Consider the following 20,712-nt stretch of genomic DNA (forward strand, 5'->3'; position numbering starts at 1 on the left):
GCCGCCATAGTTGATGAAAGGTACTGAAAAAAGAAGTAAAGGATTTCAGAGCATGAATTTTCAATTCTGCAGGTTATTTTAGTCCTTCAATTTGTTGTGGTAATTGTTTTGAAAGTCAAATTAGCCATGGGAGGAGCTCCTATCCGTCATGAACCTATAGTTCATGACACTTTGCTGCAGGACGTTCAGTGTGAACATTGCTTCCGTACCTATGGGTGGATTAACTATATTCTAAAATTGACGGATTTTAATGAAGAAATTGCTCATGAATTCATGTGCACATACAGTGAAGGAGAGGCCTCTATCAAAGGGTTAAGGGTCATTGCCACAGAACAATGAATTGTTGAGGTCACTGGGTTGCCGCAAGAGAGAGAAATCTTTTCCTGAGGCGAAAGATGCAAGAAGTGCTAGGGCAAAGTTTAATCTCCCAGAAGACCTAAAGTAGGGTGAACCCCATTCACTGCCTAATTATCGTGCAGCCACACAAAGAGCTCCCAAGCATATCCACTTGGGTAGGACAAAAAGCAATAATTGGGTACCCTTTATATTTCAGTCACCTATCCTTATGTGGCCATTAATGGGATGCAGGGCTACAAACAAACCATATGAAGAGGCCATAGAGGAAGCCAGGTGGACTAGACTGGAAAAGATGAAGGGGTTTTTATTGGAACTTGGCTACTGGAGGAACAAGACAAGGAACCATAGGCGATTTACGAGTCAGTGCTTGGATAAGAAATTTTCCTCTTGCTGGAGGATCAACAAGACATTAAGTTGGGGGGCACGATGAGCTGAAATAATAGCTCTTTTACTCCTATAACTGATAAGTTTTTGCCATGTTATAGGTTGCATATTGGGATAGTATTTGAGTCATGTGATGTATTAAAGTTTGACCATGTGCATTTTGGATGATAACTAAACCCATTAAATCTGTATTATTTTGACCTATTATTCCTATTGCCATGCAGATTATCATAGGTAATATCATGTGTGAATGTATAAGTGTTATGATTAATGAAAATAGATATATATGTATGCTTGTGTGTTCTATCTTTTAAATGCAGAATAAATGAGATGCTGCATAAGCAGTTATTGCAAGCCAGATGGCGAATCATGTCATAAAAGAAGTTGGAGACAATCAAGGGCGGTTAAGCATTCAAAACAATAGAGAAGATGGTGTGCGTAAGAATAAAAAAAGGAATAGCAAGGCGACTCCAGATTCATTTATGTTTGTCTTCAACAAACATCAATCTTGTAACACCGCCATGCTATATTCTTGGTTTGTGGTTTAGCTGAGTTCCACGTTTTCTGTGGATTAACTTCTTCTCTTGATAATCATAAATGTTTTCCGCCTCATTTCATGGGCGTGATCTAGATAGTAGGAAGTTTGTTATAGTTTTCTTATAAATAAAAGCCTGCACCTTTTCTTAGAGGTTAGTCAGAGAAAGAGGATTCAACAGGGATAGACAACGTTTTTCAGAACTTGAAGCATTTCTTTCATTTCATGTGTTGTATCGACTTTTGAAAACAATGAATAAAAGTTATGTTATTTTGAGTATATAGAATCATCTTTTTGAAGTCTGGATACACTCATCTAAGGGGGCCCACTTGGTGAGTATTCCTGTGCGTTTGTTAGATTAAGTTTTCCCTTTGCTGCAGTAGATGTTCTAGCGATTGACTGTTCTTGCAGCCATTGGAACCAGATCCTGTGACTGTTCTTACAGCCAAAGCAGACAGAGTAATTCCTGTTTGTCAGCTTTGAACTTAGTTAAAAGTTCTTTAATTAGAATCTTCTGTTAATGTTAAAATTTCCTATAGCCATTCAGTTGTTATTTCTTCATTTGTTTATTTTAAATAGATTTAGTTGCTGCAGTAGTGCAGAATAACTATCGCAGGAACTTAGTGCATATATAGTGCAGACCCATTTCAAGGAATACGTCCCTGGGTTGACAAGTAAATGAACTTTAGTCGTGGAGATAATAACTACTCAGAATGAATGACCAATCTTTGGGTTGAGACTTTAGCTCTAGTTATTGTTTGTATTGGCGAGGCAAACAATCAACCTTTCAAATTGGTAGTGCAATGTGGATTTGACACTGCTTCAACTCACACACACAAGGCACAAGATGATGCCGTTTGCTTACTCAATCGTGCCTCTTTAGTTATAAATACCAGCTCACGCGAGAGATATGGGAAAGATTTGCATTCTTACTCATGTCCTTTGTAAACTGACAACATACTAACATGCATTAAAGGCTTGTATTGTGCATTTGCATCTAGATCATCTTTGCATTGGACTATGTCGCTTAGTGCACTGGCCAAGGTCAAATTCAAATTACACTTGGGTGTTATTGTTAGGGGGGGTGGGTATCAATTATGAGCTCACCAACCTATAGTTCAAATGCCTGGTTAGCACACAAATTAGCCTCCTTGTTTCCTTCACACAAATTATGCGACGCCCTAAAGTTATGAAATGGGATAATAATTTTTGATGCAATTGATCTCTCTATCGATTTTGCATTTGCAAGCCTCACCTTTGATAATTGATTGTGTTATAATTTGAGAGTCTACTTCCAAATGCAGTCTTACCACGCCTAACCTTTTAGCCATTTGTACTGCCAAAAGGGTCGCCTTTACCTTAGCTTCATTATTAATTCCCATGGTTAATCATTGCATACACAACGGTAATTCTTCCATAACTATCCTTGGCAACACATCTAGCACTAGAACTTTTACCCAGCCCATCTCCGGAAGGCTCCATTGAGATGGCCTTGCCAATGCATTACAAGAATTGACCCTTTAATGGGTTAGAAATGTATAATTTTATTATTGAAAAGTGTTAAAAATATGACAAAAAAATTCATGTTCATGTTGAAATTTTTTTTTTTTTTTTTTTTTTTATAAAAATACAATTAAAAAAATTAAATTTGAATAAATAATTTTTTAAATATTTAATATTTTTAATAAGTTTAATCATGAATTTTAAATATTATACACTTAAAAAGTTATTAAAAATGTTTAATTTAAATTTATTATAATTTTAAAATATAAACATTAAAATAAAAAAATTAATTTAAATATTATATAAAGTAAATTATATCTATCAAATATATTAATAAAAATAAAAATAAAAATATTAAATTTGAATTATAAAAAACAAAACAGGCGTCACATTTTAAAATTTAATGTCTTAAATTTTATTGAAACAAAACTAATAATAATAATAATAATGAAATAAAAATACAAACTTCAGGAACAAAATAAAGTAGAGATGGGAGGCTTACTTTAGGTTTTTGGAGCTCAACAGCCTGCTACTTCGGCAGGACAAATTCGTCTCAAACTTCCGCAGGCTACTTCGGCAGGACAGGTTCGACTCAAACTTCCGCAGGACAGATTCGCACAATAAACATTTTTCCTACAAGTCTTAGGCCAACTAGAACGATTTTTTAAAATTTTTTTTGTTAAGTTCACCTGATTTCGAACTTCATAGATTAAATTCGGTGACCCTTGTGGCGTAGGTTAAAGGTATTTCAGAATTTATAGCTGTGCATTAGCACAATATATGCCGGTCTAGCATCAACATGAGGAAGAAGGTGGATGAGCGCATACGCGCTCTAGTAGAAAATGGAGTTAAAGACAGACATCGCTCCATGTTTGTCATTATTGGCGACAAGGGTCGTGATCAGGTAAAAATTAAAACTAAATATCTTAGGTGAATAGTTTCTCCTTATTTGAAGTATTTATGATAGGCCCAATGCTTGCAGGTTGTCAATCTTCACTATATGTTAACCAAGGCAACTGTCAAGGCGCGGCCTTCTGTACTATGGTGTTATAAGAAAGAGCTTTTCCTCAGCAGGTGCAGCTTACTTCTCCTCAATATTGTTTTGCTCAGCACAATTCTGAGAGTGTCAGATTATTATTTGCACTCGTTTTTGTATCTATTTACATGCACGTGACTTGAATTTAATGTTAATTGCTTGGTGTTGTTAGAATATCACTTCAGGAACAAAAAATGCATTAATGATTTCGTTGTAATTTTTTCGGCTTCTCCGAAGCCAGTCTTCTTTTGTTAAAATTCTTTAATTCTGAGTGCAATTAGTATTCCAAGCTTTAGTCTTGCCCAGTATTTTTAAAACTTTGCAATTGCTAACCAATTATGTCACTTCTTGGTTATTCTCAGAAGCTATATGTTAATGAATTATTTGATTAAGGGGTTATAGTTTTATTTGTATGGTGAACATACATTGTTTAGGGTTACTTTTACAGTCTTGTCACTATGCAGTTACACTCTTGCTGAGGACATTTTTTGCTTTGATAAATTATAGTTATGGAAAATTCTTTGAGATTATCATTGCAAGTCGTCGTTGAAGTGGCTAGTTATTCTAGGGCAATTTTTTTCTTAAAGTATATTACTTTAAAAAGACCAAACAGTGAACAGCCTTTCCCACAGACTCAAGATGTTTAACCCATCATTCAGTGTAAAAGACAATTTTGTGTGGTTGTATTCGTGTTTTAAGCTTTTTAATTTTCATGAATAACTATTTGCATTGTCAATTTCAATTGGATGCATAATTTGCATCTTGAGCTGATTTTATTTTTTTTTCCAAAATTTTTAGTTTTAAACCAGGACAAAAAATGTTCATTCTTTAATAGGCCCACTCTCTTCGTTTGAGAATAATATGTATACATTGGGCTGTATGCAGTCATCGGAAAAAGCGTGATAAGCAGGTAAAGAAGTTGGCGCAGAGAGGATTTGTGGATCCGGAAAAAGTGGATCCCTACTTATTGTTTATGACAAGCACAGAAATTCGCTACTGTCTTTACACAGACACTGAAAAGATTTTGGGAAACACATATGGCATGTGTGTGCTTCAGGTTATATGCTAACTGTATTTGATTTGTCAGTTGGAGACATAAAAATAGAAAGATTAAGATGCCATTCTGTAATAGACATCTTAAATTAGAGTTTTATATCCTGATTCTTTCTCAACATTTTTCCTAGGATTTTGAAGCGTTGACTCCAAACTTGCTGGCACGGACCATAGAGACAGTTGAAGGGGGTGGTTTGGTAGTGCTGCTTCTGAGTTCTCTTTCCTCCCTGAGTAGTCTCTACACCATGACTATGGTTGGTATATTAATTCCTTGTTTATTCTGGTGTCTGGCCAAATTTTAAATATCTTATGTTTCTCCTATCTTACTGCATTTAATTTTTTCCGTCCAGATCATTGAATTCTTGTTCAAATTTAAACTTCACATGGTAGCCCCTTTTGCATTGTATTGATTGATGCTCATAAGATTAGCATTTGCGTGGGGAATTATTACTAATTCATTTATGTCGCTTTTATTGACTTGCTGCTCATTGGAAGAACTATTAATAGGAGTTGACTAGATTGAAAAGCTTTATTTGAATTCAAAAATCGCAATGAAACACATTACAAAAACATATATATCAATCTATAGTGGGTACTTGAGATTCAAGCACACCAAAGCAGAATCAAATACTTTAAACGTATTTCTCTCCCAGGTTCACTATCTTCTCTTTTCAAAGGCTGAAGCTATTTTTTTTTGTCTGAAAAAAATTATAAAATGATTTAACGGTTTTAAAAAGGTTGTGAATTTTGTGAAGCCATGGCCAAACTTTTAAAGGAGAAAACCAGATTTTGAAGAGTACTATGTGATCATTCTTCATCATAATCTTACCAAGCACCAACTGAAAAAAATAAAAAAGTGGGAGTTGTTTCATCCAAAATACAGCGACCAAAGATTAGCTAATAGTAATTTTCCTTCACAGATTAGATAATCATAAGATCATTGAAGTGTATACACATAGGCAAAAGTTAACAGCTTGTAATGGAATCAGCAAGGTAACCCTAGCAGGAAAAGTTGTTCTTGGAAATAAATCGGCAAACCAAAAGGGAAAGATTTTTTTCAAAAAAATTGCAATTTAATGAGAAAAAAAGTGGGTTAGAGTTAGGGTTTTTGGAAAAATGTGCATCATAGGAAAATCATGAAAAATAGGTTTAGGGTTGTAACTAGAATAACTGCAATTGTTATGTTTTATTATTAGCCAATTATTTTGTTAGTATTTGTTGGCTTTGTATAGTTGCTTTGATTAGTTGTAAGCAGTTCCAATGTATTTCTCATAACTGCCGATTATTGGCTTCCCTATTTAATTTGATCTCTTGTAGATAGGGACCTATCCAATGCTTGGTTGATCATCCCTGGTCTACTTCTATGTAAGGAATTTAATGTGAATAAAGCTATACATCTATTGCTCAATTTGCTACGCATTATGTTTTATGTTTATTTATGCAAGTATTTGCCTTATTAGGTAAAGGAGAAAACATTGGCATAATTACCTTTAAGAGTTCAGGTTAAATTTAAATAAGTGCTAGCATTGGTTTGTAAAATCCTTGAAGATGGTGATATAAATGGGATGACCTATTGAGGAAGTAGTGGAATCTAATAAAGAAAGAGAAGGCTGATAGCTCTGAAAATTGATTAAATGAGAATTGCCAATTTTGAGCTTAAATATTGATTTTTTTGGTTTTATTTGCATCCTTTGTCAAGGTCCAAGGTCTAGGGTTTAGGGTTTATCAATTTCTTATGTTTTGTGAAGAAAACCCTAGCGATGATATGTCTCGTCATTACTTTTTCCCACTTAAAGCTGAGGGTTGTTTACCATGGGCGGGGCCCTTTTATACTTTAAGTGATAAGTTGCGTTAGACTGTTTTTTGAAGTGATTTCCGTAAGGCGCATAAATTTTTCTTCCCATAGACGGTCTCCCTTTAATATTTGTGCCTGTGCCCGTGATTTTCTCAAGTCCGGTTCTCAAGCGGTAAAAGCCGGTTTACTAACAGTCCTATCAATTGGCACATGTTCAGGATGAATGGCGATGTTATGTCTTGAGGTAAAAGGTGCCCGACTTTTAATTCTGAAAGAGTTAACGAGCACTGTGCAAAGCAATTAAAGTGTGAACAGATCCGACGGCCCCCGTATCCCTGCGATGGAAGTTGAAAGGAAGTTACAGGCAACAGCATCACGAGATGATGCCATGTGACCTGGGTTGGCCAGGAAGACTTACGGTGGGGCCGCTGACAGAGTATGCTCAAAATATGATATGGCACTGATTAGTCATGACTTTGCCGGTCCGCGGATACAGATGGAAGGTCAAATATGACATCGACAATAATGATCGTTTGATTTGCCAAGCTAGGTAAGATCTGTGGTTGAGTTTCAAATGTTAAATTAGGAGGGATCTTTGAAGACATTGGTCGTAGCTTGCGCGAGAGAGATGGGATGAACAAGATACAAACTTGTCGACTTAGGATGATTAACAACAAGTTGGGAGATTTAGATGCGGACTCAGTCTAGGAGGTTTATTTTCAAATTTTTCTATTGAGCAAAGGACTGATTCGATAGGGAAAGGACAATATCTCAGAGATGTGAAAGGATTGGGATAAGCTTCAGGTTTAGATATGATGGATCACGAGTTCTCTGATAAATTCAGAGATTGCTTGTTGACAGGAATCCTGAAGTAGAAGACTGTACACTGAGTAAGATAAGATCAGAACAAAATCATTCACGTGAGGTGAACATATGCAGGTGGCCATGGAGTGATGGCCTAGAAATGACAGTGACCTGAGTTGTAGGCATAATTGTTGGAATCCATAGTTGACAAGATGAGCAAAAGATATCAGGATGATGATTCTTCACATGGATTAGCACCGCCACTTTGAATGGAATTCTGATTATAAATTCACTTGGCAGGTGATAGAATGGGTAGAAACGGATACAAGCTTCTTCATTTTTCTGAGAACAGTTTTTCATTAGTGAGAAGATGGTATTCGAACATAATTATGTATGGAGTCGTTGCATGTTTTGTGACACTGGATGTATGTTTTTTCTCTGGTATGAGGTTGCTCATTGTTAGAGGGGTTGTGAAAGATCAAAGGATTGTCAGGGGGGGCGTGAAAGCCTTTTCTTACTAGGAAAAGCCACCAGGACATCTCTTCTGTTCTTACTCTGCATTTTGTTGGTAGGGTGTTCCAAGAGGGAGCTCGTAGGGAACTGAAAGAAGGATTTGTTCAAGTGAGGATTGGCAGCCAGTCGTCTCTGCAATGACATGGAAGCTTTAACGCCTTCTCAACAAATTATATTTACCCCCAAGCTCCTCTTTCCATTTTCTCTGATCCGGGGCATAAAGGCTGGAGATTTTCCTCTAATTCAGTGGGAAAGTCTTGTTTCATGCCGGGATCTGATTTCCTTTTTAGGAAGGAAAATGCTATGGAGTAGACTGAGCATCTCAGGGTCCATCCGGAAGTGTTTGGGTGATATCGGCATGGCTCAAGTAATTTTGTTTCTACCGATAATCAGTTGAAGATTTTGGTTCCACCTCATCACAAGCACCAACATGTGGATAAGGGATATTTTGTAACAGAATTGTGTACAGCCTCTAGGGCTTGGTTATGGTGACAAGTGTCTTTTGGCCTGAAGCTTGTTGCTCCCTTGTTTTCTATAAAAGGGAATTCAAGGCCATTAGTTAGGGTTCCGATTTTCCTGAGAAGGATCTCTGTAAAAGTAGGTCCATTTTGCAGGGTTAGGTTCCGTATAGTTTTAGAGAGTCATGAGAATAGTAGGAACTGTAATGTTATTTTGCAGAGCAAAAGTAATAAAATAGCTGCAAGTTTCCTTCTAAAATGGGTGATTTTGTAATTGAAACTGTCGTTTGTTATCTGATAGAAGATAGCTTGTGATATTAATGCAAATATGTTCTCTAATCTTTATTCTCTTGCGTGCAATTTTATCTTCTTTTGAGCAAATGGGATCAAGGGTTTCATTTGTTTGTTGCATTGTTATGATGTATGTAATTTTCCATTCTATGCTTTAGTCCAAGGGGTTAATTAAAATGCTTGAATGAGATTACAAAGAAATAAGACATGTACCAGGACTTGATAAGTAGTTCGGGTAAGGGATGCTAGACAAAACGATATTGTAAGGCAGTATTGTTCAAGGCTAAACCAGATATTAGACAAGTTTTATCGGATTTTCAGTAACGTTTCAAAGACTTTGTAACCCAAATGAACAAGGCATTGGTATTTACTAGCAAATGTCATTAGGTTTTCGATTTCTTGTCTATGTTCTTTATGATTTCTCAGAACAATCTTTTAAATATCAGAATGTCATTTGTTGAGTTTTTTATGTATTTTTTGAAAGTTGTCCCACCCATCTCATGCTCCAGCCTAAGGTCGAGGATCACTGAAGGATTTGCCATCCTTGAGCATTCTCCCTTTTTGTTGAGTCCTTTTATGAGATAATCTGCTTTGTTTTCAGTAGATTCCTGAGTATTGTTGTAGAGAGTAGGAAGTTCACTGAAGGGATTACCCTCCCGGGTCCTGCAGAGCTCGAAGTGTAGAAGGATCTTGCATCCTTGTTGAAGTTGGTCCAAGCCTGACCTATATTGATAGTTGGAAGTGGCTTTCCATAGGTATTTGGAGGAATCAGCTTGATCTTTGCCCTGTGGCAGTGTAAACCCGTTTATTCTGGGCACCAACAAAGGCAATCTTGGAAGGGCTCTTTAGTTAATGTGGGATGTATTTGTACAAGAGCACATTTACGAAGAAGCTGAAAGGAAACAAATATTGCAAAAAACTATTTGAATAACTAAATGGTAACCGTAGATGTGGACACATTGCTTGACCATCTTCCTTGATTCCTTGCTCAAAATTTTATAATATTGCAAAACTTTATGCTGAACAAGTCTATGAGTCACACATGCAACAAATAAATTACAGGTACAGAGAGAGAAACCATCACAAAGAAGAAGATTGAAGTGCTGATTGGCATTGCACTTCACAAAATTAATGCCCTTAAACTTGAACAAAGGCGTGAAGAGACCATAGCATCATTAGGGGGCTGATCAAGAGATTAGACGATCTTTGAAATTGGTGGAATAGAGACAACAAAGAAGAAGAATATGTGAAGTAGTCGAAGAAAATCCATAGTTGCAATTGCAGCATTGGAACTAAAGTTTGAAGCCATAGTGAAGGTTGAAATAGAAGTTGATGTGTAAGCCAAAGTTATAATTGAGAATGAAAACACAAAAGCATCCAATTGACTACAAATGCTCAAGAGTGTACTAAGGAAGAGTTGGTCAAGGTTGCTAGGCAACTCTTCCTCTTAAGAAGTGTGTGTTGATCTTGTAGACCAACTTCAGTCGAAGGAAGACACAATTGAACCTCTATAGTTTCCTCCTCTAGACAAGGGAAGTTATCACAGTTAAATGGATTTGAGGACTTGTTCTTGATAGATGAAGGGAAGGGAGTATATGAGAGTGAACTTTGAGGCATTGAAGAATTGCTCATTGAAGAGGGAATTGAGCCTAAAACACAAGGACAAACCCCTAGAGTGGGAAGAAGAGAACTTAAAGGTGGTACAAGTGGTGTTTGGATTACTGAGGTCCTTTTAAGAGTAGAGGGTTTGAACATGTTTCAAAGTGCCCAAGGAGTGAAGGAATGTCCTAACTAGAACTTCTTGAGGGGAAGGTTTCAGACATTGTAGTCACATCAAGTGATGGTGATCACTCTAGCAAGTCCAAATGTTGAGAGCTAGAAGCTACCAAGGTTCAATGGAGATGGATCTAATGACCTTGAAAGGCTCTGCAAAACATTTATTATCATATGGACTGCAATTGGGCAAACAAACTAGAGACATTGGTGAGACGTTTCCCAACCATATTGCAAGGAGTGGTGTAGATTGGTATAAAGTTATTCCTGATATTGAGAAAGCAACATGGGAGAAACTATAGAAGGCAAATGAATAAGAGTTTAGACTATTGAGGGATGATTATGAGATTGCAGCTGAAATTTATAATACCCGATAGAGTAAGCATGAAAATGTACGTGCATATAATAGGAGGCTCAATGAATTAATGAACTAATGGATGGTGTAATGTTCCCAACAGTTTTTTTTTGAAAAATTTACAGCTGTTTTATGAAACTCTCACATTTGCTGATCACTAAGATTCTGATATGGGCAAAGTGAGAGCATATGGTGATTTGGGACACAATCTTTGTGGCAGCAAGCCGCCCAGATCTAAAATGAATGCGATGCTGGAAATGAAATTGACAACTAAAGTCTTGGCGGTAAAGCCGTCTAGACTAACAATACTAAAATTAACTTGAAAGTTTAAGTCTTATATGATTTTTGGCGGTAAACCACATAGAAAACTACAAGTAAAATAGTATTTCAATGATCTGAAATATTAATTATTAACTGCTGAAATATTTGAGATATGATTATCATAACCACAGAAATTTAATGATAAAGTTTGAAATTTAGCTCATACCAATTATTTGCAGCTGTCTAAACTGGTGTGGCTGTCTTAGAAGAATGTGGACTGGCTGAGAATATTAACCTAGCTTACTGAATGAGTCTCCCCTTTGCTTAGTGTGGTGGCCAATCTTCAAGTCCATAATATTTTAAAGTGGTCTCACCTTATGTATCGCAGCAACAAATACTTCCAAATTTATTAATATTTTATTTTTTGATACTTAAGCAGTGGTATTTTGTATCAATATTAAAACAAGTACATCAATGCATGTCCTCTCCACAAGGAGAGCAACAGAAAGACAACATAAGAAATCTGTCGGAAAATTCTCACAAAAACTTGCTAAAAAAGAACCAGTACACCAATGCTTGCCCTTTGTATAGGGAGTACACCTAGAAAGACAACACGAGAAGTTTGTCCATAAATCCTAGCAGAACATGCTAAAACAGAAGAAGTTATAAAACAGAGTTCTCAGAAAGACCCTTATTTGAGACTTCCCTACGCTGTCCACAACTACTCCCTTTCGTGGCCGATCGTAGCAGCATGTGGTGTTTGCAAGAAGAGGGTTTTCTGCTCTTAACCTCTGTCCATTCCATCTCAGAATGAGTAGAGACCAAATTTGGGTCCATTTCTGCTAGGCGATTCTTTTCCCTTGTGTCTTCTAACCCAGCTTGGTCAATCTGAGTCTCACCCCAGGAGCTGATGAAATTGTAACTTTGGTAATTGCAAATCTGCAGAAAATTTTGAGTTCCGAGTAGGATCATCTCTCGAAAAGTTGTGCTTGTGGTCAGAAGAAGCTACAGTCTGCTTAGTTGGGAAGGGGGCAGCCTGTGGGCCTGCCTTGAAATTACTCCCAGGCTGCAACTCTGTCTCAGACTCAGGAATGACATCCCAAGAGGAATCAGCTTCCTTCTCCAGATCTTGAGAAGGGGCGTGCATTGAATAATGGTGTGGAAGAGCTTCCTTCCAGCATGATTAATGCTCAACCTTGTTTCGAGGTTTGAAACAATTGTGGGCCATATGTCGTGTCGCAAAGCACCTTCTGCAGCAGAAGGGTAAGCCTTCATAGTCCACAGGTTGTACCCAACTGCAAGCATCAATCTTGAAAGTGATCTCAGCAGAGAGATCTTGGGAAATGTCCAAATCCACCAAAATGTGGGCAATGGTAGTGTGTGAAAAATCTGAAGTATCAGTATCAACAACAAGAAAAACACCCAAGGAATCTCCAATAGCCTCAAAACTTTCCTCAAACCAACATTGAATGGAAGATTTGGGAGATGAACTTAAACCGGCTTAGTCAAAAAGGATTCAGGGAGAGGATTGAATTCAAGATACCATGGTTTGAGGAGAAGTAAAATTTGTCCCCAACACCATCTTTCCGGAAGGGTAGCATCCCTATCTTGTTTGCAGTCAAAAACAACAATGAAAAATCCCTGAGCACATGGGTAAACTTCCACATTACCTTTGAGTGTGGATTGCCAGGCATCTGTGATCCAATTGTGTAGGTCTGAAAGTTTGGCTAGAGTTGATTAAATTGTCCAATCAAGCTGTTGGAGATGTTAAACTTTTCACCATCAAAGAGATCTTTCTTTAACTGCTCCAAAAAGACTAAAATAGGAGAGGATGCAGACCTACTGAGAGGGATTTTTGATCTGATCTTGAAGGGCACCTGCGAACCATATGACGACCCACTCCTTCTTGGCCAAGCATCCCACACATCTGACACAGCCCGTGTGCTGACCCCCATTTGCAACAACATCCCTGAAAGAGGGGCCCTGCAGAACCTTTGAACCCGCCCTTCCATCAATCCCCTGTTTTGGGCAATGGGAACTGGTAGCTTTTGTATCCAAGACAGCCTTGGGAGATGAGGGTTTGGAGTGCGCTGGAAGAGATGAGGCAGGCTGTGTAGATTTAGGGCATTGTAGGGTTTGAGCTGTCAGATCATAAACGCTCCCTGCCATCTAAGTCATGACCCAGATTTGACCAAGGCACACCAAATGCAGAAATTCCACCAAGATCCTTGGTCAAGGATGCAGCCGAGCCCTTCTGGGAAAAAGAATGCGACAGGGTTCCATTCTTTGCAGCATTGTGTTGACCCCCAGATAGGTGTAGGCCTAGAGCTGCATGCTTCTGATCATCACCCCATGCAATGTTTGCTGTTAAACCCCCCCAAGCCTCTGCCATTATCGGGAAAGCTAGGATCCGCATCACCATTAATAGCTGAGGCATTCCAGAAGTGTCCGGAGCTCAACATTGCCAGGTTTTGGTATTCCAGATTCCAAAGTTATTAATATTAACTCCAATAATCACCATATAAAATATTGAGAGTATGAAGAAGGAATAGCAGATTAGATCAAATAATTTGTTAGATTTGTGTCAAACCTTGTTCCCCAATAATCACCATATAAAATATTGAATTCTCAAAGGCTGAGAATAGGAATAAGGAACAGCAGACTAGATTCTATAATTTGTTAGATTTGTGTCACACCTTGTTCCCCAACAAGTGTACGACAGCCTTAGAAAACTGTATCTTCACCATTATGAATCTTCACCCCTTACAATAATATGAGGCGCTACAAAATAAGTACTGTAGCTTCTTACTAATTAAAATATGGTATGTCAGAAATATTAATGAATTAGTATGTGGTATAGAAGCTTTTAGAGTATCAAACTTCAGCATAGAATATATACCAATATCCTCTAAAATCGTACAACTCCCTTCAACAAAAGTATAATCAGCAACAAAGATATGAACTTCAAAAGGTGCAACACTCCCTTTTCAAATGAAATGGTTAATATGGAATGGTATGGCCAGTTGCAAACATAGGATATCAACCATATAAAATGGCATGTCTGGGAATAATACGAAGTATAGCTAAGCCAGTAATAATAATAAAATAGTATGGCTGAAATATAATAAATATTTGCCAGTGATGTATATTATATTTTGAAATCTCCACAAAGCTGGAGTCAAATATAAAATTTTCAAATTCACCAGGTAACTGTAAAATACCAAAGTGGAATATAGAAACTATTCAATAACTTTGGTGCAATTTCTGAAATCTTCAATGTGCTCCTATATAATCTTTCTGCACTTATGCAATCTGTGGATGGAATCATCTCTAATGGATATGAGTGTTTTCGTCCCCAAATTCAATCCAGAACATGTGAGGGTTTTTGTCCTTTAGCCAAAAGATGAACACTAGGTGCTTGATCTTTGAGAAAGGGGTTTTGGGAACAATACAATGGATGATTTTCCTCAAGCACAACTCCTTTTATAATCTCCTATTTGCTGTTTTCAGCCCTCCTCAAAAAATCATTATGATTTTATTTATTTATCCTTTGATCAATAAACACTTTTATCACCATCTTAAGTCCTCTTCTTAAAAACACTTTATAATATCAGTTTTATTTTATAATTTAATAATAAAGTATGCATTGTCGTTTTAATAAAGTTACATTTCGGGCAACTTAAGTTAAATTATTAAATAATTCCCTTAGCTTGAAAAGGGAACATGACAATGGTCTAAAGAAGTGATGGTTCACTAAAGGGTTGATACCTTCACTACGAAAGAAGATTAAAATATAACCTCTCATCGTAGGAGGATGTGTACAACTAAATCATTTTCATAGAAAGCAAAAACAAGACATCCTTCCATTCGAGGAAAAGCAAAAATAATTTTGATTGAAGTGATAATGAATTAGGACCAGTGTAGGTTCTTTGTAGAGACATGTTGAGAATGATCAAAGAGATATAGGAAGAAACAAAAGAAGGTAAAGAATATTATTTTATTGATTGTTAAATAGGTCATACCAAAAGTAACTATCCCAAAGGATGTTGCAAAATATGCCAAGTTGTGGGTCATTCAATTAAGGTTTGCCCCTACAAGTTGAACAACAAGTGCCCAAGTACTCTTTGCTCAGAGTAAGCCATCAACGCCAAACATTGCTCAAAGGAAGCAACAAAAGAATAAAGATGCTTTTCCCATTGCATCAAGCTTTGCATCACTTTATGGATAACAAAATGAAAGAGACAATGGATGTTGGAATATAGGTGGATTTAGAAGAGGAATAGATATAATGGCCAAGGCCAACCAATAATATATTGATAGAACTTCAATAAGTGGGGTCATTTTGGAAGAGATTGCCTGACCAGTAAAATGCTCCTAGACTTCTCTACCAATTGTGTAGATCAAGCAATCACAAAGATGCTAATTGTTTGAAGCAAGCCGACATCAATATGATTGTCCTAGCCGGTGAGGATGAATTAATAGTGATAACAATATCACAATAAGGATGGTGGACTATGTGGATCCATCAATAGGGAAGCAAAGGTTGGTTGAAGTAGGAGAGATGGTTGGGAAGTAAATGAATGAAGAAAGGCAACAATTACATGTAGAAGCAATGGCGAGCAATTCAATTTGGACAAGACTATCACAAGGCAATATTGCAAACTATAGTACATGTGAAGGTAATATATTTATTGCATATCAATTCAAAATTGAAGGAATTTATAAATATAAATGCTCATTCTAATTGCAATATAGAATAACACATACACCCCTCATAGCAAATGGTGCAATGTGTGGCGAGGGAAACTAGATGAAATAAAAGGAATCAATTATGGAGCCTCCTCTAGTGGCAAAGCAAGTGATTGACACCACGTTATTGACAAATAACTAGGTTGATAGTCAATAGTTGTATAGTCATTGATACCATCATCAATGGTAGATCTAGTGTGAATGTGTTTCTAAAGGAAACTTGTAGGAACCTTAGAAAACCCATTATTTGGCTAACAACCTTCCAAATGACCCTATAATGCATTAGTGGGTGGCGATTGGTTAAAACAAGCAAGGGCGATCACAACTAGAACAAGAGCCTATTGCGCATTGAGAATAAAGTCTAGAAATACATTATAGATTTGAAGAACTAGTTGGTGAATGAGGAAGTAGCCTCATTGAGGGATCCTCGTATTTAGGCTTTGATGAAGAATGATGGGGGTTTAGAGATTGAAATACGATAGAGCCAAACAATGAAGGGGTTTTGGAGTTAAAATCTTGTTTAGAAGACAAAACAAGCTCTCATTGGGGTCTCTTCCATTGGCCAATGGTAGATTATGAAGTCTTTCAAATTGATTGAAACTTCGTGGAAATCATGGAAGTCAATGAAGGGAAAGGAAAAGAACAAGACTATTTCAAAGGCTTTGATAATTCAACTTATCCTCCATGTTTCATTGAATACAAAGTTGGCGATGCTGAATTAGTTGCGCAATTGGCACATCAATTGAAAGTAAGGAGGACATGAAGTATAAAGATTACCCATTGGTAAATTTAAATTTGGGATTAGGAGGTGAAAAGAAAACGATTATGGTTGGAGATGACGGGGATCTGGTGTTGAAAGTGGCTTCCTTTAGGATTTTCATGGATAATAAATATCTATTTGTTTGGACATATAATGATTAGAAAGGAATACCTTTAGAGATATGTGTCCACACAATTCCTCTAATACTTGAAGCAAGGCCCGATGGAAGGAAAGCATATTGGATGAATTGAAATTACATTGCAAAAATCTAGGAATAAATTGAAAAAATGTTGTTAATAGGTATAACTTTTAAAGTATAGACAAGTTAATGGGTGTGTCTTAGATGGTCATAAGTTTGAACTTTGAAGAGAGAATATGGGCATATAAGAATGTGTGTTGATTTAAGAAGTTTGAAAGTTGTTACCATCGAGGATCCATTCCCCATTCCATCTATAAACTCTGTATTGGAAGAAGTGGTCTGGATTGAGATCTTCATGGATGTCTTTTAGGCTATAGGTAGATTAATATAGTTGAAGAGGACAAAAAGAAGACTAATTTGTGGAAGAAGAGAGGGTGAATGCATATAATTGGATGTTGTTTGGACTCTACAATGCGCTAACTGTAAAAAACAGAACCAGAAAGCTAAAAACTCAAATAAATGCAACCAGGAAAACTTATGAAAACAAGATAAACAACTATTTATCCTGGGAAAACCCTCCACTGGATTTGTTGGATTAGGGTTTTCTTACAAAGAGGGAACGGACTATAACAAGACCTTTTTTCCAATCATGAGATACACTTCTATCAAGGTACTTATGTCTATTGCATCTTATTTTGATTGATTATTTTATCAAATGGATATAAAGACAATGTTTTTGAATGACAAGATAGGAAAATGTTGATATCAATCAACACAAGGGGTTTGAGGTGTATTAGTGGGAGACCATGCACGTGGGTGGGAAAAAGTCGATGGTTTCAAATTGACTTTCAATATTAATCCCAATATTACTTCTAGGGTCTATAAAAGTGAACTCTATTTTTTTAGATGTTAGAAATGCATGAAATGTACTTATTTGCATATGATTTCTACATCTGATGTGGTGTAAAATATCACCTGCCTTTGATTTTGCCTGTTTATGCTTCTTCTCTGTGTATATGTAATGCAAAATGTTGATCCTCATACCTTTTATTATGGTAGTTTTCGTATTATTAATGTTTTATTTATGATTTTAGGATGTCCATGCAAGATTCCGGACAGAATCTCATGGCGACACAGTAGCACGATTTAATGAACGCTTCATTTTGTCTTTGGCAACTTGCAAAGCATGCATAATTATGGATGATGAACTTAATATTTTGCCTGTATCATCACACATGCGTTCCATTGCATCAGTATCAGTGCCAGAGGTTAGTTATAATTATTTTGGTGGTGCCATCCCTCTTTTCCATCCTTAATATTTTTAGAAAGATGGTGGATTTGATTTTATATGGTTGCCCGGTGTTGAATATAAGATCTACTTAGTTTTTCTTTTTTTTCTATGTTTCTCTGAAGGGTGATGATGGCTTATCAGAGGCTGAGAAAGACCTAAAAGGTTTAAAAGAGCAACTTCGTGATGATCTGCCAGTGGGGCCGTTGATTGGCAAATGCCTCACATTGGATCAGGTAAGAAATAACTTCTTGAAAATACACCTGATTTTCTTTTTCTCTACTCTTTTTTATTTGTCTCTGATTATATCTCTGTACTCCTCAAAAATTGGCGAGGAGAATTTAATATGATAGTTCTTATTGTGGTTGATGACTGACATTGTTTATATTTTGCAATATTAAGGCCAAATCTGTGATTACGTTTCTTGATTCAATACTTGAGAAGACATTGAGAAGCACTGTTGCCTTAACTGCTTCACGTGGACGGGGAAAGTCTGCTGCTTTAGGCCTTGCTATTTCTGGGGCTATTGCTGCAGGGTAAATCTTATGTCACTGAAGTTTTAATGGCAAATTCATCATTTTATGAGTACAAGATCAGTTGATAAATGGATAAGATGTCATTTTTGCAGGTACTCAAATATTTTTGTTACAGCACCAAGTCCTGAAAACTTGAAGACATTATTCCAGTTTGTTTTCAAGGGTTTTGATGCATTAGAATATAAGGTTTGGTATCTTGTGCTAGATGAAATTGTATAAGGAAAATTTCTTATTTAACTTTACCTATTTTCTTATAACACAATAGTTCAGAAATATAAACATATAGCATATGTTTTGTTGCAACTGTAGTTCCTTTGGATTAGTTATGAATTTCCACCTAAGAAATATTTCTTTTTCTTTTTTCGGTTTCAAAATTGCTATATAAAATTCTGTTTCTTTATGTCCATACTGAAAAAAAGCTACATTTTCTCTTGTAAGGAGCATATACACTATGACTTGGTACAGAGCACAAATCCAGCATTTAATAAGGCTATTATTCGGGTAAATGTCTACAAGCAGCATCGACAAACAATACAGGTACACATGCACTGTTTTCTTTGACTGTATAAATGATTGTGGCATAGCATGATAGCTCTTTATGATGATATGTATTGTTTCATTAATGGTGTTATTGTCTATAGGCCCATATCCAAGGATTGTGTTTAAACACAAAACCTGCAGCTTCTGTACTTGCTATTGTCTTCCTTTTTGCTTTGCCTTTCTTTCCTGTCATGTTCCACTTTCTTTCACTGGATTTGACAGTTTCTTATGATCTTATTTGTTATAACTTATAAATATCTTTGTTATTGCATATAAATCTTAATTGTACTTGCTTGTGGTATAGCAGTTGGCCTGAAATATTTTGTTTATTCAAGGATTTTATAAATGTTCAGTTGGGAAAGCCCATCCGTAAATATTATGGATTTTTTTAACTATTTAATTATCTGAGAATTGAAACAATGAATAGTTTACAGTTCATCCAGTATTTATGAAATCACTGCAAATAGTTGTATAGAAATAAGGGTATATATATTTTGAATGCATGCAGAATGCTTCTTTAAGAGATGGTTTCGTAGAAAGTTGAACACAACAAAGTTTCAACTTTCTAGATTACATCTTAACGAAAGCAATCAAAATGGACTACAAATTTGATGTCTTAGAAGTCATAGTTCCAGTATAGTAGCATAAAATGGACAAAAATCTGAAGAATGCAGTTCTTTATTTTCCTTGATTTTTGAAATAAAACATGCATTTCTTTGAGCTTCCCTAAATTAATGGTGAGTATCAAAATTGCATTTACATAAAGAAAATAAATATATGGTAAAATAAATAATAGTTATTATCATACATGATAGGAGGCCTTTATTTATTTGAAATTCACTTGAGCCAAAATATCTGTTGTTTTTCCCCATTTAAATTTTTTCCGATTTTCTTTTCTTGTGTATATTTTTTGTCTTTTTGAGGATCTTGTTTCTTTTTTTCTTACAAAATTTGCTTCGATGATTATTAGCCTTTTTAGTTGTCATTTAGCAGGGCTACTGTTTACAAGGTTTAATATACCTGGTGGATAAAATATAAAATGAACTCATAATGATGATATTGTTTCTCTGTGTTGCTAGAAATGCAACGTAAAGTCTTGTTTCTCTTTGTAATGGTCAGAAATGCATTTCTATCTAGATGGGGTATTCTAGGCCTTATATTTTATGTCCCATGGTAGATATGCATTCTGGGGAAGCTAGGAAACCTTTGTGTTTTGGCTAGCCACTTTGTGCTGTTCCAGGGTCATTTCAGCTTTAGGGTCGATGAATATATGATATGAAGACATGTCTATTTACAAGCACACAGGTTTAGCAATTCAGTTTTAGAAGCCTCCTCAGTCATCTTTATTTTTTTAATGATTTGCTTCATATTTCTATTTTTGGCAGGTTAGGCTAAAATTAAATAATGCCGGGTCTATTGGAATGTTGCTGCGATCAATAATAAGATTTTAGATTAAAATGAAAATCCTGAAATATAGAAACCAGGCATTAGCTTAGAATTACGTTTAATCTGGAAGCTATATGGGGGCTTAAGCATGTTGAAACTGAGCATAATGTAGAATGTAATACAGATGCAAAAGCAT

The 20,712-nt window shown here is 36.2% G+C and overlaps 1 protein-coding gene across 1 annotated transcript in view; it reads left to right on the forward strand.

The window, feature by feature from the left end:
• The first annotated feature begins 3,232 nt into the window (after positions 1–3,232).
• LOC131062624 (RNA cytidine acetyltransferase 1) overlaps positions 3,233–20,712 on the forward strand; it is a 105,872-nt gene continuing 88,392 nt past the window's right edge. Inside the window, exons 1-10 of the mRNA XM_057996333.2 lie at positions 3,233–3,364; positions 3,516–3,683; positions 3,762–3,853; positions 4,701–4,872; positions 5,000–5,122; positions 17,861–18,034; positions 18,180–18,290; positions 18,457–18,590; positions 18,683–18,776; positions 19,029–19,127. Coding sequence (XP_057852316.2) covers positions 3,579–3,683; positions 3,762–3,853; positions 4,701–4,872; positions 5,000–5,122; positions 17,861–18,034; positions 18,180–18,290; positions 18,457–18,590; positions 18,683–18,776; positions 19,029–19,127 — 1,104 coding nt within the window. The 5' untranslated portion in view covers positions 3,233–3,364; positions 3,516–3,578. The remainder of the gene's footprint in view (positions 3,365–3,515; positions 3,684–3,761; positions 3,854–4,700; positions 4,873–4,999; positions 5,123–17,860; positions 18,035–18,179; positions 18,291–18,456; positions 18,591–18,682; positions 18,777–19,028; positions 19,128–20,712) is intronic.

The sequence above is a fragment of the Cryptomeria japonica genome, chromosome 5 (assembly GCF_030272615.1).
Source record: "Cryptomeria japonica chromosome 5, Sugi_1.0, whole genome shotgun sequence".
Classification (NCBI taxonomy): Eukaryota; Viridiplantae; Streptophyta; class Pinopsida; order Cupressales; family Cupressaceae; genus Cryptomeria; species Cryptomeria japonica.